Source organism: Mytilus edulis, chromosome 2 (genome assembly GCF_963676685.1).
Source record: "Mytilus edulis chromosome 2, xbMytEdul2.2, whole genome shotgun sequence".
Lineage (NCBI taxonomy): Eukaryota > Metazoa > Mollusca > Bivalvia > Mytilida > Mytilidae > Mytilus > Mytilus edulis.
In genome coordinates this window covers 44,369,909-44,390,895 of record NC_092345.1, presented here as the reverse complement: position 1 = coordinate 44,390,895, position 20,987 = coordinate 44,369,909, and the positions used below count along the sequence as shown (strand labels likewise).

Here is a 20,987-nt window from a genome sequence, read left to right as displayed (position 1 = left end):
AATTTAAATCAATAAAGAATTAGTAAGATTTTAATCTAATTAAGATTTAATACTCTGCATTGTCTAAAACCTCAACCATTTCCTATTCAAATAACTTGTAATATCAGCATTACAAACAACTTTGTTTTTTTTCTCTTGATAGTAGACAATATTGTAGGCAGCATTTCAAATAAATTTCTTTTTAAATCAAGAAAACATAAACTACATGTTATGTTGCTTCAGCCATTCTCTAATAAGATGACCTTTGTCAAACTGAATTTCAATTAAGAGATATCTTGGTAATTGTATGCTAACCTATTGATCTCTTGGGTTTTGTTTTTTTTAATTTTTTGTGCGTCTCATAGACAAGAACACCACAAATTCTTTCCACACAAATTGAAAGAAGATTTTGTTTTCACAATTTTTATTTTTTTATTTTTTTTTGGGGGGGGGGGGGGAATAGCAAGAAATTAGCACTGTCCTTATAGCTCCAGATTTTTCAAATTATTTTTTTGATATCTTATGTTTTTTTTAAAGTTACTTGTGCAGACTACAAATAAATGGTAACTTTTACTTTTTCAACCCAGGTTATTTAATATTTAAGTTTGAATTTTTTTTCCAAATCTACTTTGCAAACAGCTCTTAATTACATGTGTTGCCCATTTTTCAGTTAATGTAAAAATGCTATACAAAATAAAATAGATCTTGCTTTTAAACTGTAAAAGAAATTTGATGGACATTCTCAATTTTATAAACTATATGTCTTAAATGTATGACAAAGGTAAATTAATATATCCCAAACTTTTATGCAGAGGCATTAAAAAGCAAATTTATAACAGATATTTCTTTCTTAATTGAGTTTCTAAAAGGTGTTTTAGGGTTATTTTTGTCATAACATAGTTGTATGTTTTAGGGTCATCATAAACATAGAATGAACAACGGAGATATTAAATTAAGTCAAATTTTAAGTCAGAGTGACATTTATATATATTTTATTTTCTATAGTTCACAATTAGCCCCTCAGTATCATGAGTATGACCGGACCCGAAATACCGCAATTCTCTAACTGCACAGACTTGATTAAAGTTTGAGGTCTAAAATATATCTTCAAATTCATGCATGAAAACATCCATTTTAAGATAGAAGTGCATCTATTTATCCATCTAATATTGAAATGAATTAACGGTACAGTCTACTGACCATTTACAAAAGTTATTTAACATTGTAGTAGGTTTATTGAAAAGATCAATACATTTAACTCAGCCTTCCTGCCAATATAAATCTATGTAAATTTAAATATTGGAAACCAGTTTTTAATCTGTATAGCAGTACGCTCCTGACAGTACATCTTCATTTAGAAAACGTCCACGATTTCTGCACGCATGGCGACCTGCGGAGTTACAGGTATAAAATTATTTTATCTATGGGTGATGATTAATGGTTTTAGATTACGATTACGGCAATAACTTGGCAGTAATCACTTGTTTTCCGTTGACATATTTTTGCCACAGCCTTTCTCACCTGGCTGAATCAAGGTAAACACTTTACCTGGGACAGGTGAAGAGGGACTTGTTTTTAATTAAATTCTGATGAGATATGAAGTGATACTCACAAACTAACAGGTAAATATTTAAACATTTTATGCGCATTCAATTAAAATTAAAATAGTGAAATATTTATTTCTGTTTTTATTTTTTATTTTTTATTTAAAAGTTTATTCCAATTTGCATTGCACTAAAAACAGGATGGTAACATTTCTGCACTCAATAATAGTAGTAAATGTTGAAGATGAATGAAGACTTTATATAAAATACTGTAAATATAATAACTGGTATTTTACCAGTAAAACTCATAAAGAGTATACTGCATAGATATTCGATCATTAACTTTAAATTAATTTTTTCAAAATGCAAAATGTAACTTAATTCATTCTTTGGTAATATAAAGATACAAACTTTATTATTTTAATACCTACAGTTCTTTATCTTCAAACCAAAAGTCACTGAAACATTCATTTTTTTTTTTTTTTTTTTTTTTTTTTATAGTCAGGATTTAACATCACCCTTACAGCACCACCTGACTAAGGTGTTACAGGGTTTCAAATATATAACAACAAAAGACTATTGTTTTATCAAGATTTACGCAAACTAAAATATAAATTTTTTGAATTTTTTTTTTTTCTCTCTCTCTCTTTCACTCTTCTTTCCTGAAACATTCATGCAAGTTATGATTCTGAAACATTATACTATCTCAGTTGACAGGGTATTTCAAAGTTGGTGTTTACGTTCAGAATTTCCATTAGAAAGAGTTTCTGCTTACCTTACAATGAAATTACTGACCTAAAAAAGTAAAATTCAAGTTGAAGTTGTGTCTTAGAAAATTTTAAGAAAACAAATAATACTGATGTACTATCAAAGAACATTGGAATTACATTACAGATGACTGACGGCACGAACCATTTGTCCTTAGTTTTCTAATTTTTAGTAATAGTAATGACTTCATGCTGCTGAACTTTAGTGGGTTTTACATATTTTCTTTCAATCTTTTTATTTAGCCATTTTGTTATTTGTCCTTCTTTGATTGACGTTGCTACATCCCTTAGGATTTTCTTGTTTTTCTTATAATAATGTATGAACTGTTGCATACCAACTCTGATTTTAATGGTTTATTTGAACATGGTTGTGGTAAGATTGGTGTGAGCTGAAGGCATATTTCAGACTAGCTGGAGAACCATATAGCTCTTATGTCAATAAATACTCCACAAATTGTCAAAAAATATCAAGAGGACCTGAGAGCTACAGTTCTGCAGCTAATTTCAGATATGACTGGTTCTATTAAGGTGGATTCAATATCACTCATTGAATGTAAAGTTTTCTGCATGTCCTGGTAACAAGAATCACAAATTAAAATGTTCAACAAATTATAAATTTTCTAAAGGAATGGTTAAAGACTTTGGCAAAATTAATGAAATCAAATAACAACAAATATGCAAGTTTTCCTTAATCCACTGAAATTGTTATCCACAACAATAAATGAATCCAACAGTAGTTTGATGAAAAAAAGGTGTGATTGAACACTTGTTTTACCTAAATATATTCCTAAAAAAAGGGGGGGTTATGTTGAGAAAAAGAAATATAGTTGGAATCCCACCAATCCTCTCTTAAAGAGCCTCCGTTTGAATCTAGCACAACTAGATCAGTGAAAGAGTAAAGAAAATCCTTATAATAACATTAAATGTGGCTTGATCTTTGAACTTAAGATATAAGACCTTATGCATGGACTTTATTAGTGTTATTGTATTTAAAATTTACTAATAATCTTATTTCAAGGGGCATAACTTATGGTGAATGACATCAAAAGGTCCCTGATCTTTGACTTTTACAGTTTTGAACCCATTCTCCAGCTTTTTTAAGATACAATTGTATAAGATCCGTCAATAATGAATAAGCGCACCTATAAAATCAAATTTGATATGTTCTTTATGGTCAAATGGTCAACAGGATTAAAGCCAAATAAAGTTAAGAATGTTGATCAAAGCATTTAAACTTTGTAAAAATATTTGTTACGGTCAAACATGGCAAAGTTGTATACATATAAAACCTCTCAATATTTTTCATTCAAGAATACTTTGTTTTAGCTACCAATGTGCGAAATCATAGTGGGGTAAGAAACATAAATATTATGATAAGTGGGATAGGTCTGAACACTTACATGCATACCATAACTACAGGAGATGTCTGTTCAGTTACAGTATGAATTTTTATTTTGCTACTCTGTCAGTAAAGTTTTTTTCTCAAAGTTAAACTTGTCTGAGACTGTAACCAAATATAAATCCAATACACTAGAGATTATTAAATATTTATAATAAAATAAGTTGACTGAAAATTGTTTCTGCGCATATGAAATATTTATGCAACACACTCAATATTTCAAGCTGAGATATCAATCTCAAATTTCCCATTAAAACTAATTAATACAAATTGTTTGGATCACATGTATGACATCCAAAAGCTCTCATATGTAATTACAAATCGTTTGTAACACTTACATTACCTGTTATATTGACAACATTGGCACTATTCTAATTAAACAATTTTCTTTTGCTGATAGCATATCAATATTAATGAAATGTAAGAGTAGTGCTTAAAAATTGTTGACATGTAATTTAGTTCACTATGCAAGTATCAAAAAGCACCAGTTAATAATCATGTCAGGAATCTGAAATCTATACTGTTTAGTGTTTAGTTCTTTCATTAAGGCAATGCATTTCACTTGACTTTACAAATGCCAAACAAATGGACTTCAAAGACGACAAGAATTACTGGCCAACATTGTAGGTCTTTCATATGTCATTTACTCAAAAAATATTTGTTTTTGAGGAGCGTGATGCAGTGTGTGCATGGTGATATGGTTATGATCTGAGAGGGGACACAATTTGGCTTCCACACATGAGAAAATGTATGAAAACATCATTAAAACAAAATTTCAGGAATGTATACATTTTGTACTTCAATTAAGACAAACTGATAACAGTTTGAAACAAAAGCAGTTTTTCTCCATGAATCTTTAAACAGCATTATTTCTACCAAGTCCTTTTTCAAAAGTAGACTATTGTGTTACAAGTATATTCCATTTTGGCTTTTGGAAAACATTTTTAAAGTCCTTTAACATTGTAATGAAATTTTGAATTATCAAAATATTTTCCATTTAAAGAAGAGAAATACTTGGTTAAATTTCCATTCATTCTAGGTCATTTGTTTACTTCTAAAATGTCTAATTATTTCCATGTGGGAGATATAATTGTACTCAATTATTACAGAACTTTCCATTTTTCAATTTCATAGATCAAGTGCATTCCAAGTCTATATTCCAATATCTGTACAGAAGTATATTTGTATTGGTTATAATTAGATTTTGATGATATGGTTTAAAATAAGACTTTTTGTTGTCCTGAATGCATTATTGTATAACACAATAAATATTTGATAATGTGCATAACTTAAAATCCATGCACTGAGTGCAACTCTGTTAAAAATAAATTAAGAATCAGCAAAGTTGATGCCCCTGCAAGCATAATATGTAATAAAGGGACATAACTTATTAAAGAATGGTAATAAGGGCACCACCTAAATTTGAACTTGGTCTCATTTTTATAGTAATAAGCATTGAATATAAATTTCATAACATTTGGTGAATGAAAATGAAATATTCACCAATTTTTCAATTTATAAAGGGACAAAACTCTAAAACGATAAAAGTGACACCACCAAAATTCAAACTTGATCTGCATTTTGTGGTAAAAAAAAAAATGTATAAGTTTCATAACATTTGTAATGTTTGGTTGACGCAACTAAAGAAAGAGAATGGAAAATTCCGGGACGTATGTATGCACAAACAGATAAGAACAAGAATGTGTTCCCAGTACACAGATGCCCAATCCGTACTATCATTTTCTATGTTCAGTGGACCGTGCAAATGGGGGAAATCTCTAATTTGGCATTAAATTAGAAAGATCATATCATATGGAACATCTGCACTAAGTTTCAAGTTGATTGGACTTCAACTTCATGAAAAATTACCTCAACCAAAAACTTTAACCAAAACTTTAACCTGAAGTGGGACGAAAGAACGAAAAGACAAACGAACAGACCAGAAAACATAATGCCCATAAATGGGGCATAAAAAGACAAAAAAGAAAATGTTATTGGATTGTTCATGACTGCAGACTGTTGAATTGAAAATATTCTATTTCATACTTCATATTTATATTTTTTTTGCATTTAGACCTTCAGTTTTGCACTATGGGTTTATCTCATCGCCTCAGAGTATAGTCTTGTAAACAGTAATTATAAATGGTTGTATTATTCAATCTTTTTATAATCTTAACATTGGTTGGAGTTCTGTTTGCTTCAACATTTGTCTATATGCTTTCTGTATGTAGAAAATCTTTTATTTAGAATTCACACGATCATCTTCAAATTTTACAGAGTTTTACATTAACTGTATTTTAAAGTTTATACAGATTTAATATCCATTAGCAGGGATTTATGTTAGAAAATAATTCATTTGAAATGTCAATAAGAGAATAATTCTATGAAATATGCTGATTTGATATAACTAGTAAAATCTTTTTCATTACATTGAAAAGGGTAAACTTTCTATTATTATCAAATGTATTGAGTGATTAGAATGAGTGATATTTTATTTCTCTTGACAATCTTCTTTATTTGCATTTACTCTAGAGTCCTTGGGTACTTCTTGGTACATCTGAATAGTGAAAAGGGAAATGTAAATTATTTGCAACATGTTGTAGATTTAAAAAAAAAAAAATTCATAGATATTTTAGATATTTAAAATGGAATGATTACATTGCTGTTTTTTTTTCAAATTTTTGCATGTATTGGTCTGTAACTTAAGCAAATTATTTTTAAGTAAACTGATGATCTTTTATCAGTTCAAATTGAAAATCAAGACAAAGAAAATATTCTCATTAATTGCTTTTAAAAATTGCAGCCAAGTTCCAATCCTCGTAACAAGGACTATGTGAACCTAATATCCACATAATTCCAGGGATTTATACAAACAGCAAACATGAATATCAAATAGTCAGTCTTACAGAAAATAACTCCTCTTTCATACTTTTTACAGCATAGGAAAAAAAATTGAAAATGCTAAGGATTTCAACACCAAAAATGGCCATCCTTTATTAAAACACATATCATGTGCATGCTAAGGTCAAACAACGCCCATTTTAATACCAGTTAACTGATTTAATCACATTACCAAGTTTAAATATAATCAGTAATCAAATTATTTTTTCATATGGTCATTGAACCTTAAGCCCTATACTTAAATTGTATCAACCAGATTAAACACCCTTATCCATAAACCCTATGTATTCTGTAATATTGTGTAATATCTCTTAGGTGTATTTGTATAAGGCTTAATTAAAAATAAAATAATCAAATATTTTTGTTTCGTAATTAAATACCAAAGCTTTATTGTGCAATATCCCTTAGGTGTATTTGAATAACGTTAAAAATAAAATAACAATAATTCAGTCCTTATCTCAAACTTTTCATTGGAATTTTTTGAATTATTAATCTTTTTTTCATTTATTATATATCAAATAATGCAATATCCCTTGGGTAGATTTGTATAATGCTTAATTAAAAATTAAATAATCATATATGTTTGTTTTATAAATGCCAAAGCTGAACACACATTATAAATCTTTGTGGCCATACATTATTCATCTAAATTGACGTAATAAAACCAGCATGCTTACCAAAATTTAGTCCTTATTCCAAACTTTTAATTGGAATTTTGAAGAAGTTTAAATCAATTATTTAATATTATCATAGTTTCATTGATATGTAGCATTTAAAACAAGTAATCAAGTCCTGGAAAAAAAGTCTCAAAAATTTCAAAAATACCTCTTGATATCGTTGTTCAAATATGTGAACTTAGGCCTACATATATTATAACCTGACATATAATGGCTAAAACTGGAAAGTTTTGAATGATGTTCAGTCTATGTTACTCATCAGTAGGTAAACCTGAAGTCTTATAACTGCAATAAGCAGTAAAACATATCTGTATAAAATATAAAACAAATTGGCAATAACAAATATTGATTAAAAATATTGAAGTTACAGTCAGGTGATTCTGACAGCTAGATATAAATTGTCAAATCTATTGCTATTATTCTGTTTCTAATTGATTTCAAACAACCCTGGAACCAATATTGAAAGATGCACCAGAGAACTTGTTAAGTTTCATTAGTTAAGGTCTATATCCTCGAACTTAACTAGTTACTAAATTAAAAAAAATTAGAATAGATTGATTTTTAATTTTTTTACTAAGGTCCATTGGAAAATATTTCAAGCATAAATAGGATGATTAGAAAAATAATAAAGGATGAAATTGCAATTAAGCTGACTTTTTTAAAGGGGGGGTGGGGGTTTATTGATTAATTCGGACCGTGTGACTTCCCCCCATGACATGTCAAAAGCCCATTTAATTCAGTTGCTGCTAACCATTATAATACTTTAAATATCATCCCTGTAGTCAAATACCATTATCACAAATCACCAAACAGCATAACAGCAGGAAGCTGAAATGCTCTACAATTATAAACTGCAATGAAGTCATTACTAACCAGAAGGTTAAAATACCCTCTAAGAACAAGCACATGCTAACACAATCCATCCCAATTATGTCTATTCATAAATAAATGGGTGCTAACAATCGAGAACACCTACTATAAAAGGCAGCTAATAACCCCTTCTCTTGACTGACAATACCTGTACGTTATTATCCCCCTATTACAATAGGTAAGAGATATTAATCCAATGTTTAGTTATTAACGGGTAACGGTTCTATCAATAAAGCCTCGTTGACACTCTGCCAAATCTTTACACTCAAACATAAAACATGGAGATTTAAATGACAAAATAAACACTAGGTATACAAAATTTAAATTTTACTTTCACTGTAGGACGTACAGGTTGATAAAGTTTGTTTTCCACTGTACTGAGATTTTTAGGTTTAACTATTCTATGTACCTCATAGGTAAGAACTTAACTCATTATCAGCACACAAACTTATTATATTGGAGATTGGAATTGATTTTATTTCATTTTTATTTTTAAAATATTCAAAAAAAATTTGACTAAAGGAAAACATTATTCTTGTATAGTTCATTATTACTGTAAACAATATATTTTCCAAGTACAAGGGTTCAAGTCTGCTTTAAGATTCATTTGCAGCTTAAACAACAGATTTAGAATATTCAAAATTACTTGGAAGTGAAGGAAAATACATGAGCATTCTTGTAAACTAAATTACTGTATTGTAAACACTACAGTTTCCATAATGGTTCAAGTCTACTTCAAGTTTTATTTGAAATTCAGTGACTTTTTTGCAAAATCCTGTCTAGTACTAAAATATTAGCCAGACACATATATTGTGTCAATACAATCCAGACTTTTACTTGTTTTTCATTCCAGTATCATTTAACTATTACTTTGACAAATTGCACAGATTTGATCTACATAATGCATATTTGTACTAATAGATTTTAATGCATCAATAAAATGCATAATGAAAGTAATGCAAATATTCCATATTCTCCTTTATATTATACCTTAAATTTAAGTGTAAAATCTATCTGACATTTGTTGATCATTTATCAATCAAATCTTTATTAAAATTTATACCTTATTGCAACGAATTGACAAAAAAAATCAACTAAGAATTCTTTATCAACTTAGGGCTAATACAACTGTTGCAATAACTATAATAAAGTGGTAGAAGCCTAATTATAAGTCCAAACTGTTCAAATGAATAACATATTTGGCTTTCTTCCATACTTATACAATACATTCTTTGTTATTATAACTAATTGACAAAAAAGGAAGGCTCAATTAAATTCACATTCTATTTAGAATAAGATGTTAAATGCAGTTCAAAAACTTTAGTAAAGTAAAATAATTTATCTTTTGGTCACTGAACTTTTACAATAGCCCTACACCTTTTGTACTCATTCTGCAATTTCCCCCTTTAATTGATATCTTTAACCCCATTAAAAAAATTTAAGTGCTTTTTCAATTTTGTTATTTGCTATTCAAATCTACTTCAAAGAATTTTACTTTTCATATTTTTCACATATATTCCTTTAAGTTTTAAAGATCATCCCATTTAGATTTCTCTTAACTTCAAACTATAAAAACTAAAAGCACTGTCTCATAAAATGATTAAAAATATTTGCCACAATATTTTATATATTAGGATTTAATAGTTTAAACACCCAGACATCAACATATATAAATTAACCGGTAATTGCTTTTATTGAAATATGCTTTTAAATTGAAATCAAGGTTAGAACTATATATCAGGTTTCTACATGAATTTAATGTAATGTTACAATTCATGTTTATTCCTTATTATTTACTTTCTAATAAATAAGTCAAAATATTAAATTGATAATTTTTTATTTGCTTATTGCTTGCCAGAGAAACATGCCAATCAAAACTTACCAACTTTGTAATCTAAAGTCATTCCATTAAAAACTACTGTAATTTATCTGAGCCCCCCTCCAAATTACCTTAAATCAGACTTCACTTATATGGGGAAACGAATACTTCCAAAGTACCTAAAATAACTGTAGACTTTGGCTAGAGGTTCATATTATCCACAGATTGGTCTAGAAAATCTCTTTTCTTATTTATTTCCTCACTGCTATGTAGTATAGCTAATGTTGCATTATTCTTTTAATGTAAATTGTCTGGAATCTAAACATCCCCTTTTTTCCTTTACATTACTTTAGATTTATGTGTTAAAATTATCTGACTATTGTTAATCATTAACTACTGTGGATTCATTATTATTCCTGGGATACCAATTTTTCTTGGATTTTGTGGGTAAAGGTGAACCACAAAATTAACTGTTCCAAAGAATGACAAATTTTTCTAAAGGCGTGTGAAACCACTTAATTAAATGTCCATGAACATGCAATTTTTCTTTCATCCACAAAAATTGGTACCCACAAAAATAAATGAATCCACAGTAATCAAAACTTCCTTTTCATGTATACTTTTTTCAAATTAATTGACAAAAAAACAAAACTCAAATTTAATTCTATATTAACTTTGTGCCTTAATAAACTTTACTGAGATTTACACCTTATTCTAACCTATTCACAATTGACAAAAAATTTAAACTCTTTCAATGGCTATAAAAAAAAAAAATGCGGGGAAAACATAATTAAAAGAACTAAATATTCCAATGAATGAAAGATTTGGCTTTCGTCCATACATATACAATACATTCTTTGTAGCCGCTTTATAAATAACTCTTTTTTTAAATGAAACTGAAATATTATCGCAACATATTAACATATGAATCAAAACGGTTAATTTTACTTGGTACTATTTATACTGTTGAATTCAGTTAACAAGATAAATGTCTCATTTACACAGGAAAGTGAATATAATTTACTGTGATTCAATCAAGTTTTAATCCTACGATCACCTCTTATGGAAAACTACGATAATATTTTAACAAGATGTAAAGAACCACACATGTAATATTCACCAGATATTAAGAAAGGTTAAACCCTGTTTATACCGTCAATAATAAGGAATAGTTTGCTAGGTCAATATGAATTAACTACCATTCATTTGGTGATAGTAGGGCAAACAAAACTTTAAATGGACGAGAATTAGATATAGATTAATTGACTGACAGAAATATTTTATCTTGTTTGAGTAAGCTCACTCAATAAAGTATCATCGGTTTCATTGTTAAATGCCAATGACCACCTCAAAGAAGACAGAATAATACATTTCCTTCCTAACATAAATTAAAGTAAACATTACAAATAACTGTAGAAACATTCATTTACGTGCAGTTAAATTTTCCTGGTTTTGTCACTTTATAAGATTTCATGGTGATATAATTTTGTGTTTCCCATTAAATGGAAGTGATATTATATGAAGGTTAAATTTTCGTGGGGTTTTTAATTTCGTGGATATATTCTTTCCGCAAAATAAACTAAATTAAATCCTCGACGAAATTTCTGCTTTTACTGTATATTGTTACAAATGTCCGTTTTGTGTGTTTCTGTCTTATTTTATATATGTTACCTCTAAATGAATATTAAATTTCAAATGAAAATGCATTGCATTAAACAGTCCTTCCAAATAGTTTATATATATGCATCAATGTTTGAAGTAGACGTTTTATTACCTGTATCAAATATCTAAGGGATTAAAACGTAAATGAAATCCCAGAATAAAAGCATAAGAGAAAAGAATAAAAACTGTTTTAAAGGATAATATGTAAGCATGAAGTAAATTTAATATATGAATTAAAGGAATTGAAACAGCCACCCAATAATACAAGATGAATCATCAACCCAAAAGATATTCAAGATAAACTCTCTTTTAACAATTGTTCCTTGGCGCTCACAAACAGTAACCCACCATAAAATGTGGCAAATGATGATCTAATTGAACTTTGATTGTGGCCATCATTATAAATTTCCTTATCCAAATATTAAACACAATTCTTTTACATGTAATTAAATTGGATTTCAAACACTTGATAGTCATGCAATTATCATAGCCTGATTATAATTTAATTAAATAAAAAATACCAAATGACATCTATTATATATCATGCCGTGTTATTATGACATCACAGTTTTTCTTATCAATATGACATCTCAAAGCAGCACGAAACCACTTTGGTATTTATATATAATACAAAGCATCAGTATCAGATGGAATTAGAGCATTTATAAGAAGTTTATGAGTAATTTTCTTTTATAACTATATATGAAAAGTGTGGACACAAATTTATGTTGTCTGATGGGCATATGTTGATAATTATATGCAGTAGTAATGTGCATTGTAAGCTAATAGTAATGGCGAAAATATTGAAACTTATTTTTTTCCATATCAGTCCTAGAAACATCCAACACCAAGTATTAACCCTCCATCAAAATAAGACCATCATAGCTAGAGTTGAAAAGAAAATGTTGTACTTCAAAATATAAAATCTTGACATGGATGACAAATATTAATATAAAGGAATCAAAATTAAAAAATTCTCAAGAATTAAAAGATTTTTATTTGGCTGTATATATTATTTCTACTTGCACTCCAATAAAATCAACTCATTTGCATGTATAGAGTGAAAATAAAGTGCATTTAAATCTGAGATATTTGCCAAACCATTAAATAACTCTGCAAATCAAAATTGTGTACATACAATAGATGATGACTTCCAATATTGATGATTGATGATCAGGGTGTTAATCTGAGGAAACATTTTTTATTTGTCAAGTATATAAATAATTGCCCTACTTGTGCCATACTAAATGCAACAAAACATCTTTTTAAATGAAAAATTTATCACTTTGAAGTGGACAACTGACTTTTTGTGTGGGTTAATGTTTTAGATATATGAGGTCCCATAAAAATTAAAACCATGTACCAAAACAATCCATTTTAATTCCCTATTTTTTCTATTGCAGACGGAATGGAGTTGGAGCAGACGGAACTGGTCATTCCACAACAGTACCTTTGTTGTCCTATTTGTGAAGAGGAATTCAAACAACCCAAATTTCTGCCATGTCTTCATACTTTCTGCAATCCATGCATATCTGGACATATTGACAAAAATATTGATGAAGATAATTACTTCCCTTGTCCAGTGTGTGCTACGGAAATAAAGAACGAACAAGACGCTGCACCTTTACCTGAGAATATTCTTGCCAGGAGGCTTTCAAAAGTGTCTAGTTCAACAAATCTAAAACCTCAGACACTCTGCTGGTTTTGTAAAAATGCTGGAAACTTTGTGGATGCGGTAACTTTCTGTGATGTGTGTGAAAATGCTTTGTGTCCAACGTGTACGGAATCCCATAAAACATCAGAGGAAACAGATAACCACAGCCTGATTTCAATTGATGAGTACGATGCTAGAGTGGAAAGCAAGCAGGAGGAAGGATTTGCTAAAAATAGTCATGTGATTCCAAAGTGCTGTGAACTTTATGACGCTATGGATATTGGTGCTGTGTTCTGTATAGACTGTGACTTGCTCATTTGTGCCGACTGCCATGTGAATAACCATGGCAACCATCGCTGTGCAGAACTGACAACTGTTGCCGGACATTTTGAAAGTAAGATCAAGGATCCTTTGGACGAATTAAATGATGACGAGAAAGAATTAGACGATGCATTACTCAGACTTGACAAAAGTGAAGAGGTCATTCAAAACCAAACAAAAGAACTGCATAAAGTGGTGAAAAAACGAACAAAATTTTTGTCAGACTTAATCACAGAGTATGAAAATATGCTAATCGAAGAAGTTAACAAACGAAATACCCAGAAAAAGGATGAAATAGCAAATAGGCGATATGATATCAAGATGCATTTAAAATCTATCAATGGGGTGAAAGAATTTACAGAAAATTTATTGAGTTATGGTTCTTATGAAGAAAAGGTTTTCCTACGCAAGAAAGTTGGTTATCGAATTCGTGAACTGTGTGAAGAAACATTGGGCACAGATGAAGTCGAAACACTGACAATAAAATTGACAAAACCAAATGTTACTGTGGAAACAATCTGTAATTTATTTGGAGAATTGTCTGAAAAGGGAACGGATACAACAGAAAATCGTAAGGATTCTAATGCAAATATTTATCACCTAAATTTGGAAAATGGCCATGGTAGTCATGGTAGTGATACAGCTGAAAATACTGAACCTGAACTAGAAGAAATATTCAACCAAGCTCAAGAAACCCAGTACAACAGCGGTTCAGACTCGGACATGCTCAGTGCTAGCAACAACAGTGAGAATTTTAGAAATGTTAAATTCAGTGAAGAAATTGAAAAGACAGAATATGAGGCTGAAAACTGCTTTGAATTAGGAGAACCAAAAAAAGAAACAGAACTTCCAGCGGTCATTCAAAGAGAGTGCATAAAAGGGATCGGAATTAATAGCAAAGGAGACATGATCATTGGTACAACAACAACTGGTTCCCAAATGGTCTATGTTCTTGAGAAAAGAGGAATTGTCAAGGGAACAGTTCATGTAGACAATGGTTGGAACATTCACTCAATTTCCAGTGATGGAAAGGTTGCCATGACAATTCCAAGAGGAGACAACCGATTCAAAGTGAGGGTGTTAGAAAATGACGGAACTGGACACATTCTTTCCGACAGCAATATTGAGAGTTTTGGTCTAAATTTTGTAACTGCAGACAATAAAGGCAGTATCATAGTCACTTCAAATCGTTACGCTAAATTACGAAGTCATCATGGAAAGTCAGCTAAGTCGGGAGGAAATATTGCATTTTATAGTAAAGACGGTCTTCTCACAAAAAGAATTACGAATGATGACTTTCATGAATTTGGACTATACTTATTAGAGAAACCGCAGTGTGTTGCTGTTGACAACAAGCACAATCTCTTGGTGGTGACTGATCCAGGGAGCAATACTGTCATAGCATTTAATCTTAAGGGAGAATTAATTTTTGAATATGGAAACAGTGACACGGAGGGAGAAATTTATCAGGGGCCAGATTTAATAAGTATTGACAAATACGGAAACATTATAGTGACGGACAAACGAGAGGGTCGAATAGACATTTTGAGCAGCAAGGGCCATTTAAAGAAATCGTTTCTTTTAGATGACATTCCAAGATTTGTGGGAACATTACCAGATAAACTACTTGTGATTGTGATGCCAGAAGGTACCATGAAATATTATGAGTATCTCTGACCCAGTTACTGTATTTTATTTGTTATTCAATAGTGCCATTTCCAGTCTTTCTCATATTGTAATAACTAGTACATTTTGTTTTGTTACTTTATAATTATATTTTTCCTTTTACCATGATTGCATGCATGGTTTTTTTAATCCATGTGATATACTCAAGATTATGATATTAGATGATAACACTAAAAAAAACAAAAGTATGTTGGCAATGATTTCCCCTAGGCATATTTTCACAAAAAAAAGATATAATTTAGATGATAACAATAGACAAAATAATATTCTGGGTACTTTTAAATTCTTATTATCACAGAATGCATTCACAAAATTGAAATAGATGGTTAAATTAGTGAAAGAAAACATCTGTGAAAAATATTTTATTGTACTTTTACCCTTACGATTTTTTCCCCTGAAAGTACTTTTATTTGCCATTGTTCGCCATGACATGTCACATGGAATGGAAACTTGACGTGACATAAATGCATAACAGGAATATATAGGTTAAACTTAAAAGAGAACATTCTGAATAAACTTGATGACAATTTTCTGCTTGATTGATCTATTAATACCACATGTTGATATAAAGGAATATACTCTTAAAATTACACAATAAATTTCTATTAAAGGCAGTCTATTTTACTATGCTATAGGTTTTTAGGTCATCACACTTTTACAATGGCTAAAATATTGTCAAGTCGTGTGATTTAATCCCATAAAAGATCAATTTCCATTTAATAGTTCCTTGTTTCATAAAACAACATGACAGAGAAATCCCATGTCAGGAAAACTTTGTGATCTACAATGTCAATATTTTCAAAAGAATTTTTAAAAAGTCAAATGAAAGTATTTTAGCTTTTGGCTGTTTTACCAGCTTTATTTCTACTTACTGACAACGCTGTTTAAAACTTAGGCCATGTAAATTTTATTCTAATTTTTTTGGAACATGAGGGAGCTAAATATAATGCAAAATTCCGATCTTATTCTTGAAATAAAAACATCATTCATTGTTATTTTGAATATGCTAATTTTCACCTAGATAAATTTCCAAATAAGTCTATAAATTTTTTTAAATAGAAAAGATAGAAAAGAAAACCCACAACAACATATCCCTCCCCCCTCCTACGAAAAAAAATTCCTAAACTGATGCTGGTTATTTCAAAGAATGAAAAATCAATTGATGAGGCCTTATATGGATTATTTTTTAAATGGTGTTTAAAGACATCACCTTAATGTTGTGTTTCATGTTTAGAATAAACAAAAGAATCTCGGGGATGTTTTTAATCTCAAAGATAAGATCAATCTTCTATCTATTTTGTAATTTACATCATCAATAGGTGATAATTCATAATGGCCATAATGAACTCAATTAATCTAAAACATTCATCTCAGGGAAAAAAATCAATAAAAAAAACACTTTTTTGAGAGGAAACAAAAATTGAAATCGATGTAGAATATCAAATGAATTATTGATAAAGATAAGTGACAGATTATTACCTTCATTTGTTAACAATTTTTTAGAAATCAAAAAAAAAATAGTAAGTCTTTGGATGCTTGCATTGAAGCCATATGGAGCATAGTACTGAAATCTGAATTATATGGACACATTTTCATGGAAGACTTTTCATAGAAACTATTCATGGTAGTTTTATTTCTGGTGAATCAAGTTCATTTTCAAACATTAGATTGAGCAAAAACAGGTAATAATGTATGAATTGCAAGATAAATGTGAAAAAAATGTAAATAGATTTCATAAAAGGAATTACTAGACATACCAGCAAAATATAATCTTAGAATCTTATAATAAAACTGATGTGTAAGACAGGGTTCTCACTAAGGCGAGTCCATGAGTCCTGGACTCATCAAATCCTGTCTGGACTCACCATTTTCAAAACTGATGAGTCCACAGATGCATCAAGATTGAAATATTTTGAATAAACTGAACATTATAAGTTAAACACAAATATCATCATTTTATAGCAAAAGTTTAAAAGTGATCTGAATTTAATGTCATTTCATTGCTCTGTTAGGAAATGGAGACTAAAATATTACATTATATTGCAATAAAATATTTTCTTCTTGCTGTTGGACTCATCATGGCTAAAAATGACGAGTCCCTTGACTCGCCTTCAAAAATCCTTAGCGAGAACCCTGGTAAGAGTGCCTTTATATTCTACATACATCTTCTCTTTCATTGTATTAACCAAAGAAGTTGACTTGGCAATTGGATGCATTACCTATTAAAGATTAATAGCTTTTGTTTAATCCTTAAAATTTTCTGTAGTTGATATTGTTTCATGTCTGTCAAAATTTTCATTTAGCAGTCTAAGCTATATAGCTTTACCAAAATCTGGTAAAATTTAGTGCAGTCTTAATCACTTAGCTATACATAAGTCTGGTAAATATAAAATTTAGTTCAAAACTTAACTGCATAGCTGTAACTGAATCTGGTAAAAATTTGCATGTAAAATTATATCTGGACAAAATGATTCTTTGTTTCATAATTAGGATTGAATGTCAAATATTTTCTGTGTAGAAAGAGCAAAAATCTACAAACTTTTTTAAACCTCAATGTAAACAAAAAGTTCTATTATGAAATCGTCTGTCAATTGCCATTAAACTAAACATGTTTTGAAATCTAATGCTTTTGAACAGCTACAAATATTTAATGGCCTACCAGACATACTAATCTGTATTCCCAATAATCTATAATGTAATTTACAAAACTACAACTGTCAATTTTTACCTTGAATGTTATTATCTCAGTCAAAATTGACTTTCAATCATTGATTTCATTGTAATTAATATAGCAACATATAGCTTCTGATGGAAAAAATCCATGGTTAATCATCCCTTAACGAGTTTCGGAAATCTAATTTTGATAAAAACTGTTTTAATTACATCGAAATTGATCTGGTTACATGTAAAATGATTCAGAAGATTGACTTGACCCTTTTAAGTTCCTCAATCTGACATTTAGCTTTCAGTTATGAAAATGTCCTTCAATATAATTTGAAGGTTGTTAGTTCTTGAATACTTAGATTTTCTCCATCAATAATAATTATCAGCCAAGATATAGCAAAGTACAGGTCTTAAACACTTACAATCAGTCAATGTAAGTTAAACAAAAGCCTGGTGGATACTTCTGAACCAATATCATTGTATGATGTACAATGCCTATTCCCTGTTTTTCTTCTAAATTAGCTGATATTGTCTTCCATATTTGTCTTTTATGAAAATGAAATTGGGAAGACATATCTTTTTGTTATCAACCCAGAGAATACTTTTATACAAGTGCTAGTACAACAGAAAAAGATGTGTGCACTTTCATAACTAAAACTATATAAAATTTACTGTAAAAAATATGAATGACATCAAATCTAGTTACAAATCATATAAATATAGAACATCTATTCTTCATTCTGATATTTAAAATGCTGTAAGATATTTGTCATTTCATGATTTTTTTTATATTTGTTACCTATTTAAATATAGTTGTCAGAAATTATTCTTTTTTAACATTATCATTTGAATGTTTGTTGTAATAGTTATTAGTTTTTTAACATTATGATGTGAATGTAGCTGAAAAACAGTGAGACCTGTATAAATCAACTCCCATGTGAACAAGAAACCTGTCCAAAACAACGTTTATGCATACCCGTAGCCAGGGGGGTTCAGGGGGTTCGGATGAACCCCCCACTTTGAAAACAAAAAAGCACTGTTAAAGTCAACGTTTTGTTCGAATTGTGACTGTCAAAGTCGAGTTTGTGAATCCAAATACCCCCCTTGGAAATTCCTGGCTACGGGCCTGCTATGTCAACAAAAATCATGTCTATATCATTCCATCTGTGAACATTTTACCTGTCTAAAACAACTCATGTCTATATCATCCCATCTGTGAACATTTTACCTGTCTAAAACAACTCATGTCTATATCATCCCATCTGTGAACATTTTACCTGTCTAAAACAACTCATCTGTGAACATTTTACCTGTCTAAAACAACTCATTTGTGAACATTTTACCTGTCTTAAACAATTCATGAGAACAAGAAAAGTATAAACTGCACTGTTGTGTCAAAACATATTTTTTTTTAGTATTTTTGTAATTAATTCATTTACAGTTCTCATAAGACTTGGTTTGATTTAGAGCTTAATATCCTCTATAGACAGTGGTTTATTGCTGAAGTCCTTTATTTTAACCTCTACATGTTCTGTAGAGTTGTGTCACTGGATGGATGCATATTTGACATATACCCCAATCTCATTTTATTCCTAAACAAAAATTCTGTGTTTAAACATTGTTGTAACACAAATTATACAATCACCTGCTTAATATACCCTGATGCTACACTTATAATGGGGTTGTTTATATACAGGTTTCACTGTATTTATTGTCAGTTTCTATTTTAGTTATTTAAGATTGTTAGTATGCCTAATTGCATTTACTTATCTGTGATATTTTTAAATGGTCAACTATATTAAAACTATGATTATCTTACAATTTATTTTTTCATCTTCAAATAGTAAAATAATCAGTCGTATTTGGAGAAAATAAGTTCTTCCATATATATGCAAGCATTGAATTAAGGTAATTTTAATATAACGGATATTACTTATATTTCTACCATAGCAAACCCCTCTTTTCCACAAATGCCACAGATACTTTTATTAGTGAAGCATGTTTTCAAAATGTTTGGTCCCTTTAATAGTAGTCAAAATTAGTATCTAAAAGTATAATGAAACAATCAAAACAAACAAACAAGTAAACAATGCTTAAATTCCATCCAAGAAAACCAGGAATCAATAAATTGATATCTAATAAATATCAGGAATTTTCTTTCATTTTCCCATAATGCAACAAATTCTGTATTTTTGACTGTAAGGACTGATCAATTGACCATTTCACAAAGTTAAACAAAACTGTTATAGGTATTAGTTGTGATATTTTAAACTGTTTTAGTTAGATTTATCATTAAAATTCAATACAAATAAACATTATGTTTATTTTATACAACCACTGCAAAAATACAACCTGGAGATGCATAAAAGATGAAATTGGCTGTTTATACATCCAATATGCAAGGGAAATAACTCAACACAACTGCCACAACAAAGTCCAATGGTCTGTACGCTATCTACTGCAGATACTGCCATGCCAAAGTATTTATTGGATATAAATTTTCTAGGGCTTAAAAACCTTAAATTTAACACCCAATTTCTTCTTCATGATTTCTGGAAAATTGTTCTGTGTCAGAAGTAAATCTGGTATTAAAGTACCGGAAAATAAAGTATTTTTTTCCATAAATTAGCAAATAAAAATTGGCTGAATGATACTACATGTATTTCATGTTTCATACCTGTCAACTGACCCGTATTCTACGGGTGTGACCCGAGATTTTCACAATTCTGAGGGATCACCCGGAACAACCGCCGGGTCATTGAAATAACCCAGGAATTCAAAAAATGACCCGATTTCACCCGTATTTCTTAGCCTTGAGATTGATTTCATAAGTGATATTCCTTTGAAATACCAGCAAATTCGTAATTCTTCCATGAACAGGAAGTTCATCTAGCTATGTAAACTGTCAAATTAAGTGACCCATTAATTGCATGGCTTCACTTGACAGCTTTGGTGTTAAACACACTGTTAATTAACACCAATTACCTTAGCTTTAGGTCGTAAATAAATTGCACCCGTCTGGTCAATTGGTTTACAAACTGAAC

The 20,987-nt window shown here is 29.8% G+C and overlaps 2 protein-coding genes across 5 annotated transcripts in view; one reads left to right on the top strand and one right to left on the bottom strand.

The window, feature by feature from the left end:
• LOC139512219 (tudor domain-containing protein 5-like) overlaps nucleotides 1-20,987 on the bottom strand; it is a 49,744-nt gene that overhangs the window by 9,489 nt on the left and 19,268 nt on the right. The gene's annotated exons all lie outside the window — the stretch shown is intronic.
• LOC139512220 (E3 ubiquitin-protein ligase TRIM56-like) lies at nucleotides 1,195-20,258 on the top strand. 4 transcript variants are annotated; one of them, XR_011662207.1, is made up of 3 exons: nucleotides 1,417-1,601; nucleotides 13,022-17,075; nucleotides 17,409-20,258. XR_011662207.1 is itself a non-coding variant. In XM_071299658.1 (2 exons), exons 1-2 carry the CDS (start codon nucleotides 1,362-1,364, stop codon nucleotides 15,268-15,270), a joined length of 2,271 nt encoding a protein of 756 aa, XP_071155759.1. In that variant the 5' UTR covers nucleotides 1,195-1,361; the 3' UTR covers nucleotides 15,271-17,511. The 4 variants fall into 4 exon arrangements, 3 of the variants coding, with proteins under 3 accessions (XP_071155759.1, XP_071155761.1, XP_071155760.1); XM_071299658.1 differs by lacking the exon at nucleotides 1,417-1,601 and adding an exon at nucleotides 1,195-1,383 and having other exon boundaries at nucleotides 13,022-17,511; XM_071299660.1 differs by having other exon boundaries at nucleotides 13,022-17,511.

What these genes read in the sequence shown, in the direction of transcription:
- LOC139512220 (XM_071299658.1), top strand. Translation starts at nt 1,362, where the DNA reads ATGGCGACCTGCGGAGTTACAG. An exon ending in GGCGACCTGCGGAGTTACAG is followed by an intron (nt 1,384 to 13,021) that starts GTATAAAATTAT and finishes TTTCTATTGCAG; the next exon opens with ACGGAATGGAGTTGGAGCAG.